Here is a 21,752-nt window from a genome sequence, read left to right as displayed (position 1 = left end):
ATGCTCGCCGCATGAGTACACACGTTTGAGTTTTGTGTCATGAGAACAGGGAGATATTTGAATGTAAAATAATCTAATCTAATGCTGCCCTGGCACCTCAGCTGGACCTTCCAAATGACCACTCCCTCGAGCCCCAGTGGACCCTGATGCCCGATGTAGCGCAACTGACTCTTTATGGTATATCGTCCAGAAAAACGGAATACACGGCGTGTGCAGTTCTTGAAATAACAGAAACCTGAGCCCCTGCTGCTTTGTTGTCTTAACGTCGATGGATAAAAATAAACACAAAAGCCCTTGGAAAACATTGAACGTGCCAGGCAGCTGCAATGATTCTCTGGTTAGAAGTGAACGTGTGCTGTTACTCCTGCAGCGGTTACAGTCTTTCGTCCTTCTTTGCAGCTACAAGACTGTGGTCAGGCCATCTTACAAAATAGTGTACCGCACGGTGACCTCTCTAGAATGGAAGTGCTGTCCAGGATTCATCGGCGGCGCCTGTGAAGAAGGTATGAACACACATCTTAATTATACCTAAGGAAACGTGGGACGTGTCCTTAACCGTCAGGGTCACCCGCCACACATACGCTCCTCTGTCTTTGACCACTGCAGCATATATACCTTGAAACAGGAGCCACGAACATAATGGCGCCTCTGTCTCCTAAATGAAGTGAAGAAATAAGATCTCTCTGACCACAGCTCCCTCAGATACCCTGCCTCCATCTTATTCATCAGTTCCTGTGTTCAGTCGCTGTGATATGTAATGGCAGCTTCATTTCACGTGGCTACAGTGGATGGAAAATGTCATACAAATACTGCAGCGTGTTTTGCCACACACACACACACACACACACACACACACACACACACAGAGCGTAAGGACTTCCCCTGGCACTGGCCCCCGTGCCTGAGCAGTCTGGGAAGAAGGGTGGAGTGTCTGTTTGTGCTGGGACCCAAAACTTGACTGGGTGTAACGTAAATCATCAGGCTGTTACACAAAGCACAATAAATGTTTACAGTTGAAAATGTGTTAGATTTTTTTCAGTTCTTTCTGAACACTGAATGTGACTGAATTGTTTTTCTTTTTTGCCTGAAACAGTCTCACACCCGACTATTTTTGTCCTTCACCAGTGGCATATCACACTTATGGCCTGAATAGTAAAATAGAAGAAGAGCCGCACTGATGCAAACTGGGAGGAAGTGATCCAATTGAGTTGGAGCGGGAGAAGATTCCCCTCCAGATGTCATGGCAGCAGGGATGCTGGGATCAGCCACTGTTACGGCTGGCTCAGATCACGCTGCAGAGTGGAAGTGACAGGTCGTCTTCACGTTCCTCTTGCCCTGCAGACTCAGGCTCGTGTCTCTCTGCTCACTGGTTTCACGCTGCATCCACACTAGTGCCGATCAAGCAGTCGGCGGGTGAAGTCAAATCAGGAAAGCTTTGGAGCCCTTCTTCGACATTCACTTGACGTGAACGGCAGGGCTGCTCCTTTGGCTGCGCACCGTCCCAGCGCTTCCTTCAAACACATAAATGTCAATCACCAACGCCCGGATGCTGGTTTCCTTCAAGACTTCACTCAGAGTTGTTCTGTTGGCAGTATGGCTTTCTTCCCGTCATCTGTGTGGCCCCACTGGTTTGATTCTTTTAGACTGGAAAATGGGAGTGATCTCGGCCCATTTTAAACCGCTGTGGTTTTCATCATCTGGTACAACCCAACCAGTCCTAGTTGTGAATCAAGGTGTAGTTTCATCCTTCTGTCAATGTTAATTTTTACTTTTAAATCGGATTGTTGTCAATAAATGCTTCAATATCTCATTACAGAGATTCTGCAAGTAATTCAAACTTCATTTTTAATATGAGGAATGGTTATTTGAACTTGTCGGAAACTACAAAGGAACTAGAATTCTAATGTTTACCATTTTTTGTAACAATGTGTTACATATTTGTGTGAAATGACCCTGTGCCTGTTAGGTCTACGCTCTCAGTAGTTGAGTTCCCAAAAACTCTGCACCATCGAAGCAGAAAAACGCTCATAAAGCTACATACTATCCAACTCTTCCAGGGCGCCAGAGGTTGATGTGGTACGGTGGAGATGAGTTGACTGTTCACGCTCCCTTCATAATCACGACAACATGCCTGTGGTTTTAGTTTGAAAATCATCTCTGGCGGTCATGCCACGCTGTCATCTGCTCCAAAATGACCTGCTTGGAATGAAAGAGCCAAACAAAACCTGACATCACACATCAGCTGACAACACACGGGCACCTTCCAGCCGCGCTCCTTCTCCTGCCTCCTCGCTTGACCCGGGAGCTGGCTGGAATTTACTGGCTCCTAATTGTTTTCTCTGAGGTTAGGGAGATATTGTTTTACTGCTGGACCAGGAACACAATGGTCTTGATCTCTGATTGAGTCTGAGGGAGGAAAAAAAAAAACCAAAGTAAGTATTAGCAGATGACGGCACTTTTATAGCTCTCCAGAAACTGGGGTTGAATCTGTTGGGGGATGGTTTTGGATGCCTCATCAATAGATAGTTTTCTGAACCCAATTAATGCAAACAAGAATGTGACACATTCTGGTCGTTTCCTACTGAGGCCATTCATTGCATCTGTCTTCTGTGGTGTTAAGCGCGAGCTCGCCGCTGGTTAGTTTCTGCTCTGATGTGATTTCAACACTTGAAAGAAAACATGGAAGCAGCTTATCGCAGGAGGGGGTTGTGCCTCAGCAAAACATGTGAATTAGCGCGGCTGTCAAAGCTTTGCCACGGGGGTCCCCGACGAACCGTATCTTGCAGCCAAGCGGAGATTGCGGTTTTGGGGTCCCATTTACAGTACGGCTTGGAGGCAGAGTCTGCCTGTCTGTAATAAGCCACAGAAATGTAATCTGTGTTTTCACAGCTCAGCGCGGCTTATCGCCGGCCTACATGCGAAACCCGCTGCTTTCAACATCAGTCGACTGCAGGCTGCCATTAGCAAAAGACGAGTGGGCGTGGGCGTTCATGGCGTTGTTCCTGTCTATCTGTGTGGGTGGAGAGGCGAGGTGTCGAGGATTTGTACGGTGACGGATGCAGCTGTTGGCTGTGATTAGCTGCTTCAATGACAGCCGCCTTCAGCAGCTGTGAGTGGAGGGAGCCCAGGGCCAGGTTAGAGGGCACCCAGCGGAGCAGCAGCAGGTGACCTCCACTTCACCAGCAGAGCAACACCATGGGAGTATGCCAAAACACGCTTTTCATTTCAATCCCTGGCTGATGGCTGACGCAGGTGTTCCATGCGCTATTCTGACTCCAGCTCAACTTCATTCACAAAAACAGATTGTGCTGCATCTGCATCCAGGCCCAGTGTATTTCTGCACTCAGGATGAGATGCAGGATGCATAAATCACCGGCATGAGGACGGGCAGACAGCCAGAGCAGCTGATATTTGCGGTCATGTCGATGGAAAGTGCCGAGACCAAATTGGAAGCAGCTGAAGAGAAGGTTTCAGATGAGCTCAGACTTGGGAACGTCAAGAAAGTGCTGCTCTCCAGGGAGCTGTCGTAGCAACTATTAATTAGCAAGCGATGCCGCCGGTGGAATTACGAGCGTTTCGTGGAAGGGAGGGGCTTTCCTGTCTGTATTCCCCTTGTTCCATCACTGGATAACGCCGGAGGGTGAGATTTCAGCGCAAAACACTGGAGGGGCCACATTTCAAACACAGGCCAAGTCCTGGGCGGAACAACATGCATCTTTATTGTCTGTCTGTCAACGACATGTTTGGAGTCCTTCGTACTTTCCATCACATTCCAGCCTGTCCAAGGGCAAAGATTGAAAAGTCACGTTTGTAGGTCATGAGGTGCACAGGCTTTGTTTTTGGTGCCCTGCATTTTCACACATTTATGCACCAGTGCCATCGGCTTGGCTGATGCTGACTGCTCTTTTTTTGGTGACTAAAACCAGCAAGTACTGGTTAGTTTAGATTTGGCCATGGGAATTAAAATATGTGTGTGAAGTGAAACAAATGAGTTAAATAGAGCTATTAAATGTCCATCGCTGCAGTGGGGGAGCTGTGATTTTCCTGGGGAATCATCATTTTTGGCATTTCAATTGGCCAATCTTGATGATGTCGTTGATGTTGTGTGATATTCGTGTGTAACCGTGCATCACAACAACATGGCAAGTACAGATGTCCTCTTGTCTTGTTCTGGAGACCTGATATGTGCATTTGAGTGATGTCCAGCGAGAAGTGCCTGCAATTTGCCATGCATGCCAGAGTGGCGGTGCTCACGAAATAAAGACGATGTCCTATTTAAATTGATATGAAAGTTGACCAAGCACGCATCACAAGAGGTTTGGATGTGGTGCTTTTAAAGCCAGTCTTGTTCAAAATAGATTTACGTGCAAATGAATCAGTGAAGTAAATTTCCATGTTTAGCCTTGAATCTGAGTTGAGTTTTATGTCTCTGGCTACTGGACTGGAAGTGCTTCCTCTGTTTCTGACTTATTTATAATTTCCCAAGATTACCCCTGAAAACCTTTTATTCCTGCAGCACAAAGTCCCAAATGAAACCCCACTCAGACGAAGACATGCCCATGCACACGCGCTCTGTCTCACACACGCACACACCGTGCAGAACTCTGTCCCCAATAAAGTCAGGCAGATTGTCCTCTGCGATGTGATCATCCTGCGCTAGTCTACTGATAGTAGCTGCACAATAATAACATATTTGGAGGCCATCATGCAGAGATGCAGGGAAACACAAGGTGGTGTTCTTCAAGAGAGGTCACGTCTGTTTGAGCCTGTGCCCAGAGCAGATGATGTTGATAAGAGAAGCTTGTCAGCTGTCAGGACTTTTATGTTAACACTCGTACGAGTTACTAGTTTGCTTGAACTAGTGCGAGAACATGGAGGACCATTATCCGTGTAAAAGGCAGCCCAATACATTTCAGTCTCGTACATGACCGCGGGACTCATTTGTTCTTGTGATGACTTCAGCATCAGGGAACTTCAAGCGCTCCGTGGGTGGGATTTTGTGAAGCAGATGGTCAAATGGCCTCCCTTCTCATGTACAACCACAACAGTCCACCACATCACACATCTCTTCACCACGCGGCGTCTTAAAGTGACATCATGCTGGCCACTCTTATCAGAGACCTCCCAAAATATTCCCACCCTCTGCTTCCTCTGGAGTTCCTCTGCTCCAGTGTTGGTGTGGATGTGAGCGCGTGGTCCCTGCTCAGCATGCTGTTGGGAAGTGGCCAGGACTGATGAGGAGACGGGGAGGGGGGTGAGGGGAACCACTGCAGGTCAGCCAGCGCAGATCCACCACCTGCTGCATGGAGGCCACGAGGCTTAAGAGCTGCCACACTGATGAGCTAGAAGTGTTTTGGTCGAGGAATTCACAATGACACGCAGGGGGAAATCCTCTATCATCCACACTGTGAACTGTGAATTAGTCACAGGTTGTTACTACCGTGTTACGGAATCATAAACGTAACACTTTCCGACCCTTTCCCGGCAGAGCTGACAGTCTTGTCTGACATTTCATCGTCTGTAATTCATTGATCTCAAGAGGCTTGCACTTCTTCAGTGTCCATTGTTGGCAGTAGGACTGGCTTGGAGCTGCGCAGGTGGGGAGGGTGAGGTGGTGCGGAGGGCTCCGAGCCAGAGAGGCCCAGCAGGGTGAGCTCATTAATAACAGGACGCACCCCTGAACCTCTAAACCCTGGCCTGCATTCCACCTACCGCTCCGCAGCCCCACGGGACTCATGGGGGGGGCTGGTGTTTTGGTTGGATCCCAGCCACATCAAGAATGTAAAGCTGAGCAGTGCATGACCATCTTACCCGCCGCTTCCCCCTGTGCTACAGACAGGCCGTCTTCCTGCTTCCTCAGGTGTTGATAGCCCTCTCACTCATTCATGCCGAGCTCACAGACCCAGTCTGGCAGCAAACCAACACTGCGGCTGCAACAAAAGCACCTGCTCGATCGTGACGCCCTCACACATCACATATGTACGTGTGGACACCTGCAGCGCACGAACCCAGGTCAACAGGGGCTTATTGCTGACACAGACCGAGACCTGTCTGGTGTGAGATGTGGGACCATACTGGACAAATCCATGGCTTTTTAGTCCTAGTTTCTGGACACTGCCTACGACAGATGGACTCATCATTGTTAAGCTGCGCAGTTTCCGTAGCGACACATTCTCAACATTGCTATAGTTGTCTCGCTAAGAAATGACTGTAAAATAAATCACATTCTCCCTTCAAATGGTGACTATTCTCAATGTCGATCCCGAAGTCAAGTGGAATGGAGTCAAATGTTTGTCACCCACATGTCTTTCCAATAGGAACCTCCGCTGTATTTGACTGCACAAAACAAAAGGAGCGCCACCTTTTAGCTGCTTCGTAGAAAAGCGACACATTCATAAGAAAATATTTGTCCAGCCAGAATGATTTTGAACTGACATTCTGCATACAACTTGGTCTGTTTCAATGGCTTCTCTCTCAGACATCCCCCCGTCATTACATGCTATTAGCAAAAGACCCAAAGGATTTGTCTTGACTAATGCTTTTTTTATGAACTCCTCATTTTGTCTCTGCGAACGTTTCCACTCAAATGCCTCAATAGCTCTTTGTGTTGGGTAGAGGTGCCTAAATCTTCAGCCTGTCTGGCCTGAGCTCAGCTCTTTCTTCCCTCTGGCCACACTTTCGGGACCATTATGTGTTTTTTTTTCTTTTCCACTGGGATGTGGAGCATATGATGGATGTGCCATGGGAGACGTCAAACCAATAGGTGGCAACGTTCCAGTGGGGCACTTGCTGAGAGATAGAGTGGCACCAATATCACAGGCTCCTTCCACTGATGGTTATCATCGATTCCAAAGTGTAGTCTTTCCTATTCTGCGTGTCAGCCGCCAGCCCACTGCTCTGAGTGGGAGCCGCTTGGACGCCAAAGAGGTCAGCGTATTGAGGTGGACTATTGTTCTATGAAGTGCAGGCCTCTGTTCAAAATCAAGTGGCAACTATTTGGTGCATTTATTTATTGTAAATGTTTTAATGGCCTCCGCCACCTGGGTAGTGATTTCAACAAGACTCTTTTCCACAGCAGCGCGGGTTATGATGCCTTTGTTTATACATCAACTAGCTATCAAATAGAAGAGGCCAAACAACTTAAAATTCGGTCATGAATTATCGTCTGAATCCCATGGATTCAGCTCACATGCCCACCCACACTCTCTTTCCTCTGGGGTTGTACAGGGAGTTCTGCAACGCTACTGCCATCTGCTGTCCTATTAAGCTCATGGGAACAATCTTTCAAATGCTAAAAAATGGCAATAATTCTGGGCTACAATCACAATGTGGGTGTCAAATGGGCACATCAATCATACGACAGACTTTTTGTGCATATAGATTGCATGCAAAAAAATACATATTTTTTAAAAATAGATAAGTATATTTCGCTGTTGTTTATGATAACGTTTTATTATCTTGGTCATCCACAGCCACGTACACCATGGAAATTCTCTCATCACCTCCTGGAAGTTTGTGGGTCCATTTTTGAGATGTTCCTTGTCACTTTTATGATTCTTGTATGGATGACTCTGTGAGTTCATCGGAGAAGCCTGCAGAGAGAGTGTAATTGTAATGAAAGCGCCTGGCACACCCCGGTCCACGGTCACAGCCGTGCGAGCTGGGGATGAATTACAAAGCAGTCACGACCATTCATCCATCAGAGCAGCTCGGAATTTGTTTCCTCCTGCCTCGAAACTGTATCCCCAGCTACCACAAATGTGCGATTTATCTCTGAAGTGAAAGCCCGAGCTTGTCAGCGGGATGCAGGGCGCTTCTGTCGGCAGCAGGCTGGGCTCCTTGGATGAATCAGCCTGAGAGGCTGTCAGCAGTTCGGCGAGGCCAAACTCGGCGCGTGCCATCCCTTTTTGGAAAATAATGTTTCCTTTTCCATTCATGCATGTAAGAGGCACCTCAAACGGTTTTCTGTGCTTGACATGTAATATGACTTCCAGGAATAAAATATGCATCAATTGTAATCTCACCTTCAGTGTTGCGCCACCGTTATAAAAGCTAAGAATCTGATGACCGTATTTTAGGCCCCGACAAACTTGGGACGAACTTGCCGTAGTAGTGTAGTTCATGTGCGAGTGCAGGTACATTACTTTGTCTCTGACTCCACTCTCCACTCATGGCAGCTTGTTTGCAGCAGTGCCACTCTCCTCCCCACAAACAAGTGGAGTGACTGATGATGCTCGGATCAGCTCCTCTGAAGCAGGGCTGTCCAAACTCTTCCAGAAAGGGCCGCAGGGGGCGCTGCTTTTTGTTCCAACTCATCAAGCACACGCAGTTAGACCTATCGGGTGTCAGGTGCAACAAGCAGCACCAGACTGAACGCCGGCTCTTTACAGTCTCATGACACCTGATTGGTGAATCTGCGCGCATGCGTGCGTGCTTGGACACCCTTGATCTCACGCTTGCACACGGGATCTGGCTGTACTTTTGCTGTTGAATATTCATGTGCTAAGTTGGTGAAGTATGATGTGTCTTCTGCGCTTGCGTCTCAGCTGTTCTCTGCAGTGATGTCACTGCTAAGAGACAGCTGCTCCATAGCTCCCTGCGTGCGGCTGTCTGGTGAGTTTTATCGGTAGGTTCTCCTCTAAATTGCATCTTGTAATTTTTTTACCACCTTCATAAGTCGTTTACCACTCAGCCTCTAAACTATGAAGCGCAACTGGAAAGTGGCCTTTAAGAATCAACTAAAGTAGGATAAGTAGAAGAGTGCAGGGTGGGACGCAAATGAGAGGCTCGTAACATTTTCAAATCAAGTTTTCTGCTTGAATGTCGGTAAAGTGTTCCTGCAGAATCTGTGTGGTTCGAGAGACGCTTCACTCTGTATTTGGAGTTTTATTGGGTCAGCTTAGTCTGAATGTTTGACTCTTCAGTGTGTCAGTGTCATTCATACACCTCCCATGAAGCGCTCACTCAAGTGAAGCCACAGTATAGACTGTTGTTTCTCCTTCAGCACTTCAGCGTGGGAGGGCATGTCGTGTCTCACCACATCAGCCCATGCTGGAGCCGTCTTGCTCGGCAGACCCCGAGTGAGCCTCAGCATGAGCATAGCATGGCTGATGGGACGCCAACGTTAGCCTGCTCCCTCTGTCTCTTCGCGCTATCTTCTAAGTTCTGATCAGCGTTTCCTTCACGTCTCTGATCCACCCCCCTCCTTGGCAGCTTCTGTCTGACTTTGTGTGTTCTTTCTTCTCTGCACGTGCTCGTCTGCTGGCTGTCAGCGTCTTCTGTGGGCATTTTGTGTTTTTAAAGATGGAACCCTCACTGTGGTTTGCAATCCAGAGGGTGTGGGATACAGGCCTCCTGCTCTATCTAGCTTCATCTTTCTTTCTTAGAAGTTTTGTTTTGTTGTTGTTGACCGTCAGAGTGTTTGTGTGGGCCCATCATAGATCCTGGATTGGAGTTCACTCTGTGTAGGATAAAGGGGAGATGCATCTTGATCTTGGCAACGGCAGATGAGTCAACAAGTCATTAGAGTCAAGTTGGAAATAAAACAGTGTTGGAGCAATGCTCCTCTCAAGAGGTACCTCCCGTCTGCATGTCTGCCAAAGAGATCACCTGCAGTGGTCTGCGACTCTGATCAACTCTTTCTACAGTGAATAAATCTGCCTGTGTTGGATCGCCTTTCCCAAATCTCTCATTTCCTTTGATGGAATGAGAATGGAAAACAAAACAAATGTCTTCATAGTCCAATTACGTAAGAGTGAGTGACGCAAAAACTATTTCTCTTCCATGTTTGAAAACTGATATGAAAACAAAAAGGTCGATGTCAGCTGTACGTCGTAAAATTCAATGTGTTCTGCCACCAAACCCTTAAAAATTCTTCCATAAAACATGGCTTCCTGCTGATTGAGTCACCTGGTTCAGAAGGGACAGTGGCAAACATTGACAGGAGATGTTGTGCGCTCATTGGTCGAGGGGATTTAGAATCAGTGCGTGCGTGTTTAGTGAAGCTCGACATGCCGTGGATGTGTTTATCTTCACTTTTCTGACCTCCTTGAAGGTCTTTTTGTTTATTAGCAGAGAGGGAGAACATGTTGTCACCCAGCCTGCATCTGCTGCAGGAGTCAAAGTGAGGCTGATAGACATTTGTATCGTTCAAATGTGCCGCTCAGACGTCCAAGCCTGGTCTTCGTGTGGAACAGCCAATGTCCTTCCAACATCGGTCAGGATGATGTCTGGGCTAGTTGCGTTCCCACTTCCATCTGTTTTGCTGTTGCCATCATCTGGCAGGGTGGCTGACAGGAAAAGGTCCAGCCAGAGAATCCATACATGTTTCATTCATGCCTTCGAGGCGGAAGCATTTTCATATTGTACAAACCGAAGCAAAGACGGAGGAAGTTGTGACTTTGTTTTTGTTTGTGTGACCTCTGGCAGTCGAGGTCCAGCATACCTGCATTATTGTGTCTCAGTCCTCTGCCTCCTGTGGCTGGTCACTCATGGCCTCCGTGCCACTGAACACGCAGGGGAATCAGTGAGGGCGGACCTTCACTGAGGAGAGCGGCACCCGTGTCACTCTCTCACATCTCCTCTGTGGTGTCGTGTTCCACCACGTGAGTCTACCTGAGCCCTGGCTCAATGTTCCCCTGGAAAAGGCCAATCAGCTTTGATCCCGCCCTGCGGCCCCTGGAGGTGAGTGGGGTCTAATCCCCAGAAAGCCTTAGAAAGACATGGTGGAATGCCTGGCGCACGGCTCAGCATTCACCCTGGGATTAGATGCAGTCCAGCTTCACACAGTCCTTTACTCCACTTACTCGCGGGTGTGTGCGTGCACTAGAGCATGTGGACAACCTGAAAGTCTTGCTTTATTTTTGGGTGTGACTCATGAGCTCCCCCTTGATGACTGACTGTCAATATTTATTTTAGTAGTGAGGTGAGACTCCCATGACTCGCTCCACCAGTGGAGGAGGTCGCCCGAGCCCCGTCACCAGACTTTACATGAGTCCGCTGGTGAAGACATTTCTGTAAAGCATGGCTGCGATCCATTTCCGAAATCAAGAAAGAAAGCCTGCGTGTTGAAATATTTATTAAAGTGGATGCAAGCTAAGCAGTTCATCCAAAGAATCCAGATGAATCCTTTCAATCATCTCCAAGTTGCAGTCTCCACAAGCTCGATGGCGGCTGATGCTTTTTACCGTTCAGAATGATATCATTTTCTTAGCTTAGTAGATTCAATTAATTTGGGAGTAATATCTGCAGGTCTGTTATTTTTTCCAGTGGCTGTTTTGAGATTGCATCATTGTTTCTGAAGTCTCGTTTTTTTTGTTAGGCTCAACTGTTCGGTGGAAGCGAACGCCATTGAATGATTCATTTTTTTCATGGTGATAAACTGTGTTGTTATACCTCAAGCTGACTGGTGTTCATCCAGGCTGGGCCAGGCCAGGCTCCAGTGTCACTCATGGTCCCACATAAGACTCAGTGACTGTGTTCATTTGTCAGTCTGTAAGGTCCCCATCACACCAGCTGCCTCCACCTGTCTTTTCACGCCTCCATCAAGAGCTGGAAATGTCATGGAGCTGACTTGAATTGCACCTCACCTGGCGCCTGATCATTTGTTTCTGCTTCCTGTGCGAGTTGTCAGCTGCAGAATCAGGTGAACACTTGGGGTCAGTTCCAGATGTTGTCAGGGCCCGGTCTGCATGTGTCAGCAGCGCTCCAGACTTGGTGATGTTGATCAGACGCCAGTGAGGAGGAGTGGAGTTGTTCTGCTCCTGGAACACCTCATCTTTGTGACGTTACCCATGTGTGTCTGCTCGCTACACTGCAAATCAGCCGCACTTTTGCAGCTGCTGATCTGTTGACGCTGGACTGCTCAGTGGGTAAACATGCAAACCCCCCTGGAATCTCGGCCCAACCTTTGATTCAGGAGTTCATCAATGAGGCTGACTTTCTCTGATCGTCTTCATATTTACACCTGATGAAGTCCAAACTTTGCTCACCACACATGTCTAAACGGTGTGAAGTGAGGAGCGTGTACACAGACCTCACCTGCAGATGATACCTGAGAGGAGTTGGAATGAGCTTTGTTGGAGCACACCTGTCCATCAAGGCTGCTCCCGGAGAGTAGCAGAAGACGGACCTTGGTGATGGTTCTGCTCTGCTGCAGCTGCGCTCAGCGCTGGATAACTCTCTGGGGGATAATTGAGGGAGTCAGAATCTCAAAGGTCTGCTGGCCAGGAATTCCAGCAGGATGTTTTGCAGAGAGCAGCAATGTGTGTCAACTGGTGCTCGTACGCTACCTTCGATGCAAAGGGTCTATATTGTTTGGTTTTTCCCATCTGTTCATCCAAAGCGCGCCTCTCTTCAACATTTTGGAGGCCTCCACTGTTTACATGTTTGAGCCAATGTACAACAAGTGTCGGTCATGTTTGTCTTTTGCTCATCTCAGCAATAGCCCCTCGTCAGCCCGTTCTGATTGTCCTCTGCTGCTCTTTCGTCTTTTCCCATGGAAACACATCTCAAATGGACTTTGAAAAAAACCCTTTGTCTTGTGACCAAAGTTAAAGAGGCGATTCTTCAGATGGTGGAGTAAAGCCTATCTGCATGTCCGCTCCAGGTCGGCTCTGTTCACGTCCCACAGCTGCATCACTGAAGCCTCGAGCGAGCGGGAGACCCTTCCTACATGCCAGTTTCATGCCAGTAAATGCTTTGTGTTGCTGTGCAAATGTCATTTTGGGTTTAAGATTTTTTTCAAATGTTGATGGAAGCAGTCTTTTAGCAGGGCCCCATGAATTCATCGATGAAGAGATGAGTTCTTTCCACTGCAGATGCCGTCACGGTCCACTCTGCCTTCGGATTGGAGCACCCCTCAGGACTGCTGTGACCACGACGGATGAAAGATTAATGTCAGCTGCAATTATCAGTCTCTGTACGAGCCAGGACTTTTTTTCTTTAACTTTTCAATGGGATTTCTGAGTTGGCAGATGCTTGTGTTGCACAAAATAAGTCATTTCCAGTTAGCGGGAAACAAGTCACCACACACGACTCTGGTGTCGGCAGGACTGAAGTAGTGTCAAGTAACGTCTCCTGAGTTGTCCATATTGGTGTGTGTGTGTGGGTCTCCACAGAAGCAGGATCAGGGGTCACTTAAACAAGTCGATGAGCTCACTATGGAAGAAGAAGAATCTAGACCTGTTTACGCTACAGGAATGAAAAGTACGGACTTTGTATTTCCAAAATGTCAGCAGCAATAATGTTATCCTCTGTTGTGTTTATCGGTCGTCTTCATCTGTTTGTGGGCGGCTCGTATTCCTGCGGTGGACTTTAATGTGAAGAGGTCACAGACACATCAGCCTCCTCGCTGCCACGCCAAAGCATCGCTGAAGTTCGTGTGACACAATGCAGTCTGTCCCGCTCTGTTGCTCAGGAGTTTGTTTTGCCTCCAGTTTCCTAGGCAACCGCTGCGTCGATGGAAGGGGGGGGTTTTACTCGCCATGAGGAAAGCGGCTCAAAAAGTGCCACAGAGGAAAAGTTTACAAAGCAGCTGTCGCTGAGGTCAAGCGGGGTCGTGAGGGTGGAGGCAGGCTTTATCAGCCCACCGCGTTTTTCTGTCTGTCTCAATAAAACTCAGGGTGTGCACCGAGTTGTCAGCCTCGGCGGTTTTACCACAGTCAAGTACACTTTCAAGTCAAGTCTGCTGCTTTGGATTCGACCGCGGATGTTATTTTCTCGCAGCCCTACAAACGTGCCCTTTGCTAATTTTAGCTCTTTTACACACACCGCAGCATTGTTTTCTTGTGCGACGCTGGAGAAAATGACTGCTGTGTTCCTGTTGTTCTTTGAGACTGGAGCAGAAGGCGAAACTCCTTCCTGTGTCAGGCTGAATGTTCTAAGCTGTTTTTCTTGTGTTGTGTGTGCTGAGCCCAATTCCTCGTTGTTGAGGTTGGAAGACAACCGGCTCCTGCTGTTAGCGCTGGCATGTGGGACAGCCAGCAGTCTCCTTTGTTTGTGATAAAAGAGCTCAACAGAGCCACACTCCCACACCCTCCAACAAGCGCTGAACTGAGAGTGGATGCTCAGTGAGTACAGTTGACGGCACTGAGTGATTGTGAGTCGTCCCGTGAACTAGTTGGGTCCTTGTGAGGAGAGATGCTCCCGATGAAATGGCAATCAGCCGCAGTCCGGGGCGGGTTTTCCACACAGCTGTCCTTGACCAGCAAGGCCAGACTCCCATCCCGGAATGGCAAAGTGAGCACATATCTTAAGGCCAGACAAACAGCCCTGTCAGCAGCCGTCCCCCACCAGCCTGAGCCCTCAGCCTCGCATGGCTCTGTAATTATACACCACCAGGTCCTGTCACTGCCATCAGCATCACTCCAGGTACGTGCTGAAAAAACAGGGTAAGGGTGAGTGAGAGGGAAGGTGAGCTAAAGCCAGTGCTGTCTGGGAGGGGAGGCACCAAACCCTCCCCCGCCTCCTCCTCCTTCCTGTGGCGGATTAGAGACTGCGCCTGCACATCTGGATGGGCGGGGAGCGGCTGAAAGGACTGATGTGAGAATCGGACAAAGCCAAGACAATTTGACAATCCGCAGAAAATACGTCTCCTGCTCATTGATTTCATCCTGGAGTCCTTGAAAGTGTGCAATAGCATGTGGAGGATCAAAGGATCAAGTCCCTGCTTGAGGAAGAGGAAGCTAATTTGACATGAAAACTGCTGAGCAGTGACCTTTGAAGGTCCAGTTCTGTGGCGGTGATCTGTGTTTGTGGCGTTCTGGCTGATGAGGTGAGAGGTGTGCAGGAAGGTGAGAAGCTCTCTGACCCCGCAGGCGACACCTCTTGTAAAGCCCGACAGACGCAGGCCCTTTCCAAACCTGACTTGCATTGGCCAATGCTTTGCTGGAGGACCAAGTGTTCCTGCGAGGCAACGCTGCGGCCCTCACCTGTCATTACAATTCCTTCGGAAGGAAACGATGAAGTGTGTCCCACCCTTTAAGCCAATCACCTTGTAAAAGAAACCTGTGACCTGTGTGGAAAATGCAATTAGCAGTGAGGTTCAGGACTGAAACCCAGTGGCCAAAACTGACGTCACACACTGCCCAGACCACCAGTGGAGATCCACAGTCATGTCTGTAAAGTGTCTTAGTGGGACTGCTACACGTGACCAACTTCACCCGTTTCCCAGTTTTCCCGTTTTAGAAATGACAAATACGGTGCTTGACAAAGATTTATTCTGCCTCTGGATCTCACTATGTCAACAAGAATGGAATCAATTATGTATTTATTGACAAAGCGACTGCATTAATGTTTGTGATCATTTGAAACCAGACCGGTGTCTTGGCCACAACGCAGCGCCCACTTTTCAAGTCCTTTTCATTCTTCCCATGAAATGCATATTTTGAGGGAGGCAGCCATCTTGTAAACATAGAAGAAATATAACAAACTTTCAAGTGTAATTTTGAGACAAAGTACCTAAGGTTGCTATGTGTGATTTGATTACTGAAGAAACAACGCACAGTAGGGCCCCTGAACGCAGGTTTTATTAGGCTTGAAGGCAGTTGCAGCGAAGGTGTTTCGGGGCCATCCTTCACGCTAAATCGAAATCTCAACCTTTGGTTTCCCCAGTGCATCATCCCATCAACCAGGTCAAGAGCTGCTCTGAAAATACAGTGACTTCAGACTTTACCACTTTATTGATGATACTTACTTTAGCATTTAGTGCTGGGCTCGTACTCTGACTGATCTCTGAAGATCAGAATGGACTTCTATGAGTCTAACCTTGACTTGAAACACTGTCATTAAAAGGGCCAGAAATGATTAGAGAATCGCTCTAAAATCGGAGGAAATGATGCTTGCAGCAAAAGCTCAAAATACGTGCCAAATGTCCTTCTTCAGTTAATATTTAATCCAATTGTTGAACAATGACAAATTGAATTTCTCTGCGTCATTTTGTCGTTCTGTGAGAGAGGAAGCAAAGTGCCTCCTCAGCATCCACCCTCTTGTGTACGTGTGCGACCTGCGGCGACAGAGACAAACACCTCTGCAGGTCGAGTGTCAGCAGCTGGTCACTAATGATGCTGCTGCGCTGAGCTCAGCTAATTGACCAGACAGAGATGGATCAGGACCGTACACTCTGCTGCGTCTGCGCTGTTCAAGTTTCTTTTTTTGTCGACATTCAATGATTGCACTCTCAGCTACTATGTGCTCTCTGGACTTTACGACCGAGGTGAAGTCTCGAAACAAGTGCGAGCAGTTTCCTGAAGACTCCTGCCGCGCACCAAAGAATAACAAAGTTAATTCTTGTGCTGATTCAGCGATTGAAAAGCTGCGGGATGAAGAAAGACAGTTTGTGATGCGTTCAGGAGCTGTTTAGCACGCACCACGAAGGCTGAGGCTCAGCTTTCTTTACTTGTGTCGACAAACCGAAATGCCTGGAGCCTGAAATCATACAGCTATTTTCTATCAGGGCTGGTGTGTGTGTGTGCTTGTCACACACCCCCAGACTTAAACACACACACACACACACACACACACTAGCCATAGTTTACAGAAGGGGAAGAGCAGCTGCGGCTGTGGTCATTTTGACCGAGCAGTTACCACATAGCTGCAACTGTCTGACTTTATATTTTACAGTGTTGAATAAATTCCAAAATATACACAACAAATTTCATTCTGTATATTTTACTTTTGGATTGATTGTGTTGTTCAATTTGCCTGGTCATCTGTTCACGCTCAGAACAGCACTTTGCTCACATCTAGGCTAGTTTAGGTTGATCTGGGCCACAGTGACGCTGTAAATAAAGTTGGACAACCACATTATTTTTACTTTGTTCATAGAGTTAAATTGTTAGTTTGGGTGCTGAATTGAATGTGATCAGATTTTCAATCCATGACATGTGTTTATTGGATGACTCTTGAGTCTGAGCGCTGAGGCTGCAGGCCTCATGACCTCCAATGTGATGAATTGGTCTGAAGCGTGCAGCGCGTTTCCAGCAAATGTAGTGTACCAAACGTCTGTTGTCGGAGCCTGAAAACAAACGTATCGGAGTGTAACCTCGTGTCTTGCTTCTCCGCCGTTGGAGACAATGGCGTGGTCGCGTTTGTATTGGAGAGGCAGACGAGGCGCAGAGCTGGTGTCAGCGCTGCCTCTGGCCTCTGCAACTCTCGGCGGGCTTCTTCCTCTGATCAAGTTCTGCCACTGATTAGGGCCCAGTGCAACGTCAGGGCAAAAGGTCGAACGCATTCACCTAATTTGCTGGACCCCACCCTCTGGAGCAATTAGCCCAGTGAGAACAAAGAGAAGGCCATACCATAAATGTCCTCCCACCATCTCCAGTGGCTGTCTGCGTGGACGGAGGGCAAGAATTCGTCATCAAATAGCTCATATGTTGGTGAGGGCAGTTCACTCTCGGGGGAGCTGGGGGGCTGTTTCAGCTCCATTTCCTATCCCAAGCCCCTTGGTAATCACATCCAGTCATCTTTGTGACCTGAGCTGCAGGGGAGACTTCCTCAGCACGTGCGTCCGCAAACGCTCCTCAGAAGTGAAGCTCCTCGAGAGAAGAGAGAGCAACGCTAGCTCCATAACAAAGAGCTTTTGGCCACCAACGAAACACACCGTGGCTCTTCAGGCTCAGTTTAAAATGCCTTCAATCCACCCGCAGCCGTAATCCTCTGAGAAATGCCCAGAACCCCAAACATTGAATTCTGGAGCTGAGTTTATAAGAGCAGTCTGGTTTGACATTGAGCCATGTGTTCGGTGGCTCCTGCAACTCACAGTGGAGCCTTTTTTTCGATGATCTCTCACTCATTTCCCCGGTGTTTCATTTGTGTGGCAATAGGATGCCCATCTGCTTTTGCTGGATTTGCTGTGGATTGACTTCATCTGCTCGGGACCAACGGCGCTGTCCTCTTACTTTGAGATGCTTCGCGTGACTTTAGCATCTAAAGAGGTCAATATCACTTTGAGAATGAATTTCTCCTCATCATGACTCCGTGTTCCAAGACTGCAGCAGGTCCACCCAAGCACTCCACACTAGATGATTCCTGCCGTGTTGTATCACGCATGGTTAGTGAAGACACTAATTCAATGCTCCAAAATGTACGGTGCAGTCCAACGTCAGAGGTCTTGGCTCCGAGAGACAGTTGAATCGAGCGATACTTTTGTAGCAGCAATATGTTCAGACGAGCCAATCCGAGCGCAGACTTGGCTCAGACTGCGGCCTTCTGGAAGGACAGACCTCCCTCCCTCTTTTAAGGAGCGAGAGCACCTGGTTGGGCCAGAGCTGGGCCAAACCAGACAAAAGGAAGTTAGTTTTGCTTTTATACCGAAGGCCTGACCATTCCAAAACATCCAGATCCCAGCCACACAAACGCCCACACACTTCAGAAAATGAAGGCAAGAGAGAATGAGAGGCGAGCACGCGCGGTCTGTCCACACAAGGGAACGATTGTTTTGTCTTGTCTTGCTCTTTCTCTCTGTACGGCCGAGGAAAGAAGGCAGACTTGGCAGCGAGGTGTGGCGCACACTGTTGTGTCTTTCTTACAGAGCTGATGCTTACTTGGATGAGAACGAGCACATGGTTATGTAGCTCTCAATCCAGAGGACTTGTCCTCCATCAAAGGGACTGGCTCCACTGCCGACCTCGAACAGCTGGGTGGTTTCACACAAATCCAGTCAAGGAACAGCCCCTGAGTCAGCTGTGGTGGCAGAGGAAGTAAAGGTGAACCGACTGGGAGGGGAAGTGGAAGCAGGTGAGCTGGGGAGGGGGGTGCTTCCGTCCAGGACACTCTTTACTTTTTACTACAATGAACAGAGTTAGAATTACCTTTTGGCTGATGTCACAAATCAGGGGTGGAATTGTCTCAAACCTGATCAGCATATGCAGCTGTGAAGAGATGAGTGAGAGGCAAGTGCTTTTGCTCTGCTGGAGCTGGACTGCAATTGTCTTTTGGTTTTCAGTAGTGAATCTGTGAGTTGAAGTTTTTAAAGGATACAGGACTGGAATATTCATTTGGTGGTTGCTCTTGATGTGAATGTTGCACAGCTCCATGCTCAGTTTGAATGTTTTCTTCATCAGAAGCAGCAAACCAGCTGGTTGCTCAGGAGGCCGTGAGGAAACCGTCCACGCTGCGTCGCCAGCCGGCACCAACTGGAGAGGCCATTTCCAGTGAGTTTCTTCCATGAGAACTGCAAGAAAAGAACAGGAAGCTCTTACGACGAGACGTTTTTATTTTCCCAGACTGCCTCAACTGCAGTCGGATCACAGCCCTGAGCGACAGACTCAACTCGCTGGAGGAGAAGGTTCGGCTCGCTCACTCAGAGCGCTGAAACTTGATCGATCTAAACGCAACAAACGTGTGGCTTTATTGCCGGTCCTTGATTTATGCCGCTAGGTCCAGTTACTGAGTACCCCGGCCGCTATTTCTCATCGCCACCTACAGGTCAAAGGGGGGACTGCACCAGAAGTGTCCAATCTGACAGGCCTCACACCTGCTCGAGGAGCTCTGGGTGAGCAGGGACCAGTGGGTAGGTGTCGACCACCAAATGCAAATTCACATTGTTGTTCTGGCCCCTCCTTGAGTTGGATCCTTCTTCAGTCCCTTTGTTCGGAAGTCTAGGCACTTTGGAGTTTGCTTTAAACCCAACCCCGAGTGAGGAAAGGGCCAGTCCTGCCCTGCCCTGCCCTGTCATGACACTCACTGCTTAGTCAGCTGGAGCCAACGCTCATAACTAATGGGGATGTTTGAACAATAACAATAGTAATCGCAAGTGATGATGCTGTTTTCTGGTTATTGAAGCATGGCAGCCTGAACTGTAAGTATGTAACAGTGGAGTTTGTTTCGCGAGCCAGACTGGAAAAGAAAAGCTGACAATAGTAAGTAACCTGTTTGCAACAGGGGAGCCAGCCTCTGGCTATGGTCAGGGCCGCCCTCCTTAGATGCTGCACGGCTGCATGAAGGAAGAACTCCAGTGCTTGCATCCCTGAAGAACTAGCTGACGAGGATTCATGAAGCGAGCTGGAATACAACCTGACATAGAGGCGCAATCCACCGCTCGTTGTACTCCGACAAGAAAATATCCCTTTTATCTCTAGAGCCATGCGTTTGAACGTCTGTTTCGTTTCAGGTCCGAGGGGTGAAAAAGGAAGTGACGGCCTTCCTGGCAGAGATGGTAAATGCTGGCTGTGGTTTCCTTTCTCTTCTGACGTAAGAGCATTTAAACCTCCAGGATTACTTTGGGCTGTTTCCTCCTTCCAGGTAAACCTGGGTCTCGAGGGCTGCCAGGTCCCAGCGGGCCCCCAGGTGAAGCCGGGGCCCCGGGAACCAAAGGTATTCCGGGACCGGCAGGTGAGACGGCACTTTCATTAGCAGACAATAGGGAGGTGTGAGAAGCCAGTGAAGACTGTTGACAGCTGAGTTTGTTGATAAGCACGTCGCAAAAATGTGAGTCCCTGTAAAAAAAGACAAGGCGCTCATTGTGGGGAGCGGCTATATGTGGCAAGTGTGTTGGTCTGACCACTTAACCAATTGTCTTTAGGTCAAGCCTTGTGTTTGCTGGAAAAAGCTCTCTGGTTCGTTGCTAGAATTAGGACGTTGGTCTGCTCAGAAAAAAGCTGTTTCTGAAAAGTGTAGCAACAATCTCTCATCAAGCCATCAACAAGTCTGCCGGGCGGGAACGCGACTCGCAGGTTCAGCTTTGGCTGCTTATGACCATGCGTGAAATGGATACATTTAAATGGCCTGGCTGCAAAAGGCGCTTTGGCTATAGGTTTGGATTTCTGCTCCCAGGCTCAGAAAAGGAGCGCCTCTCACGGTGGGGGAACATATGACCCGGTCCAGTACCTGCTGCTGGGTAACACTAACCCACTTCCTGGCAACGTGCTGTGTGACATCAGTCTCAAGTGAATTTGAGCTAGATCTACACAAATGCCTGGTCCTTTGATGCTTTCCATATGTCTGTGCTCTGATTGTTTTCCCATAGCCATTACTTCCAAAGTGGCCAAACCGATGCTTTGGCCTCAATCCAGACCTAAACCTTTTCTTATCGCAGGTTTCTATTTGTTCGTTTATAGCAAAGTTTGCACAGGCGTCCGTGCGCCTGGAGTCAGTGGAAGGAAGTGCCACTGCAGCGACAGACAGCGGTGTAAAAGTCAAGTCGTATTTTCATCGAATTCAATCAAGCATTGTCGTCTATTTTGTTTTCACAGAATATTAGTCCTGAGATTTCACTACAACCATAAACCACAGTGAGAAAAAAGAAACTCACCGCTGCGGTTGAATGAAAGACTGATGGAAGAAGCCCCGTGAGACTTGGCTGTAGAGTTAGAAAATGATTTCCCTGTAAAACCACCAAAACATAACCATAGCAATTGGATGAATTGCTGTCTTCTGTATTGTACTGCCAACTAGGTTTGTAGCTATACCTTCAGGTGATGAGTCTCGCCATGCTCCCGTTTTTAGTGGCAAACTAAATTGGAACACACTGCAGATGAGGTGGTCCTGCGCCCCTGCAGATGTACAGCGACGTTGTATGTCACATCTTGTCTGCGGCGTCAGGATCCTGATGGAAACTTCAGAAGACTGACCGTTATTAGACCGTGATTTTCCACCTGTAAACAATGGTATAAATACTTCACAGGCACAAAGAAAAAGAAAAGCCCGGCTTTAGAGATTTGCCAGAAGAATTGATACGTGTGCGTCGGTTTGGACAAATATTGCGTTGAGAAGATGTACTTTAACCAGAGGGAGTTTCCACTCCATCGTGG

General features: G+C 48.2%; 1 protein-coding gene across 6 annotated transcripts in view; it reads left to right on the top strand.

Annotated features, from left to right (window-relative positions):
* emid1 (EMI domain containing 1) overlaps positions 1-21,752 on the top strand; it is a 35,135-nt gene that overhangs the window by 6,450 nt on the left and 6,933 nt on the right. For 5 of the 6 annotated variants that reach the window (XR_008415517.1, XM_053869821.1, XM_053869818.1 and 2 more), the window contains exons 3-8: positions 400-503; positions 19,065-19,154; positions 19,227-19,288; positions 19,381-19,513; positions 20,114-20,158; positions 20,245-20,334. Coding sequence is in view for 5 of the 6 variants with exons in the window: in XM_053869821.1 (XP_053725796.1) it covers positions 400-503; positions 19,065-19,154; positions 19,227-19,288; positions 19,381-19,513; positions 20,114-20,158; positions 20,245-20,334 (524 nt within the window). In the remaining variant the exon portion in view is untranslated. The remainder of the gene's footprint in view (positions 1-399; positions 504-19,064; positions 19,155-19,226; positions 19,289-19,380; positions 19,514-20,113; positions 20,159-20,244; positions 20,335-21,752) is intronic. The other variant, XM_053869820.1, reaches the window with a different exon arrangement.

Source organism: Synchiropus splendidus, chromosome 7 (genome assembly GCF_027744825.2).
Source record: "Synchiropus splendidus isolate RoL2022-P1 chromosome 7, RoL_Sspl_1.0, whole genome shotgun sequence".
Lineage (NCBI taxonomy): Eukaryota > Metazoa > Chordata > Actinopteri > Syngnathiformes > Callionymidae > Synchiropus > Synchiropus splendidus.
This window is presented reverse-complemented; position numbering and strand designations above follow the sequence as displayed.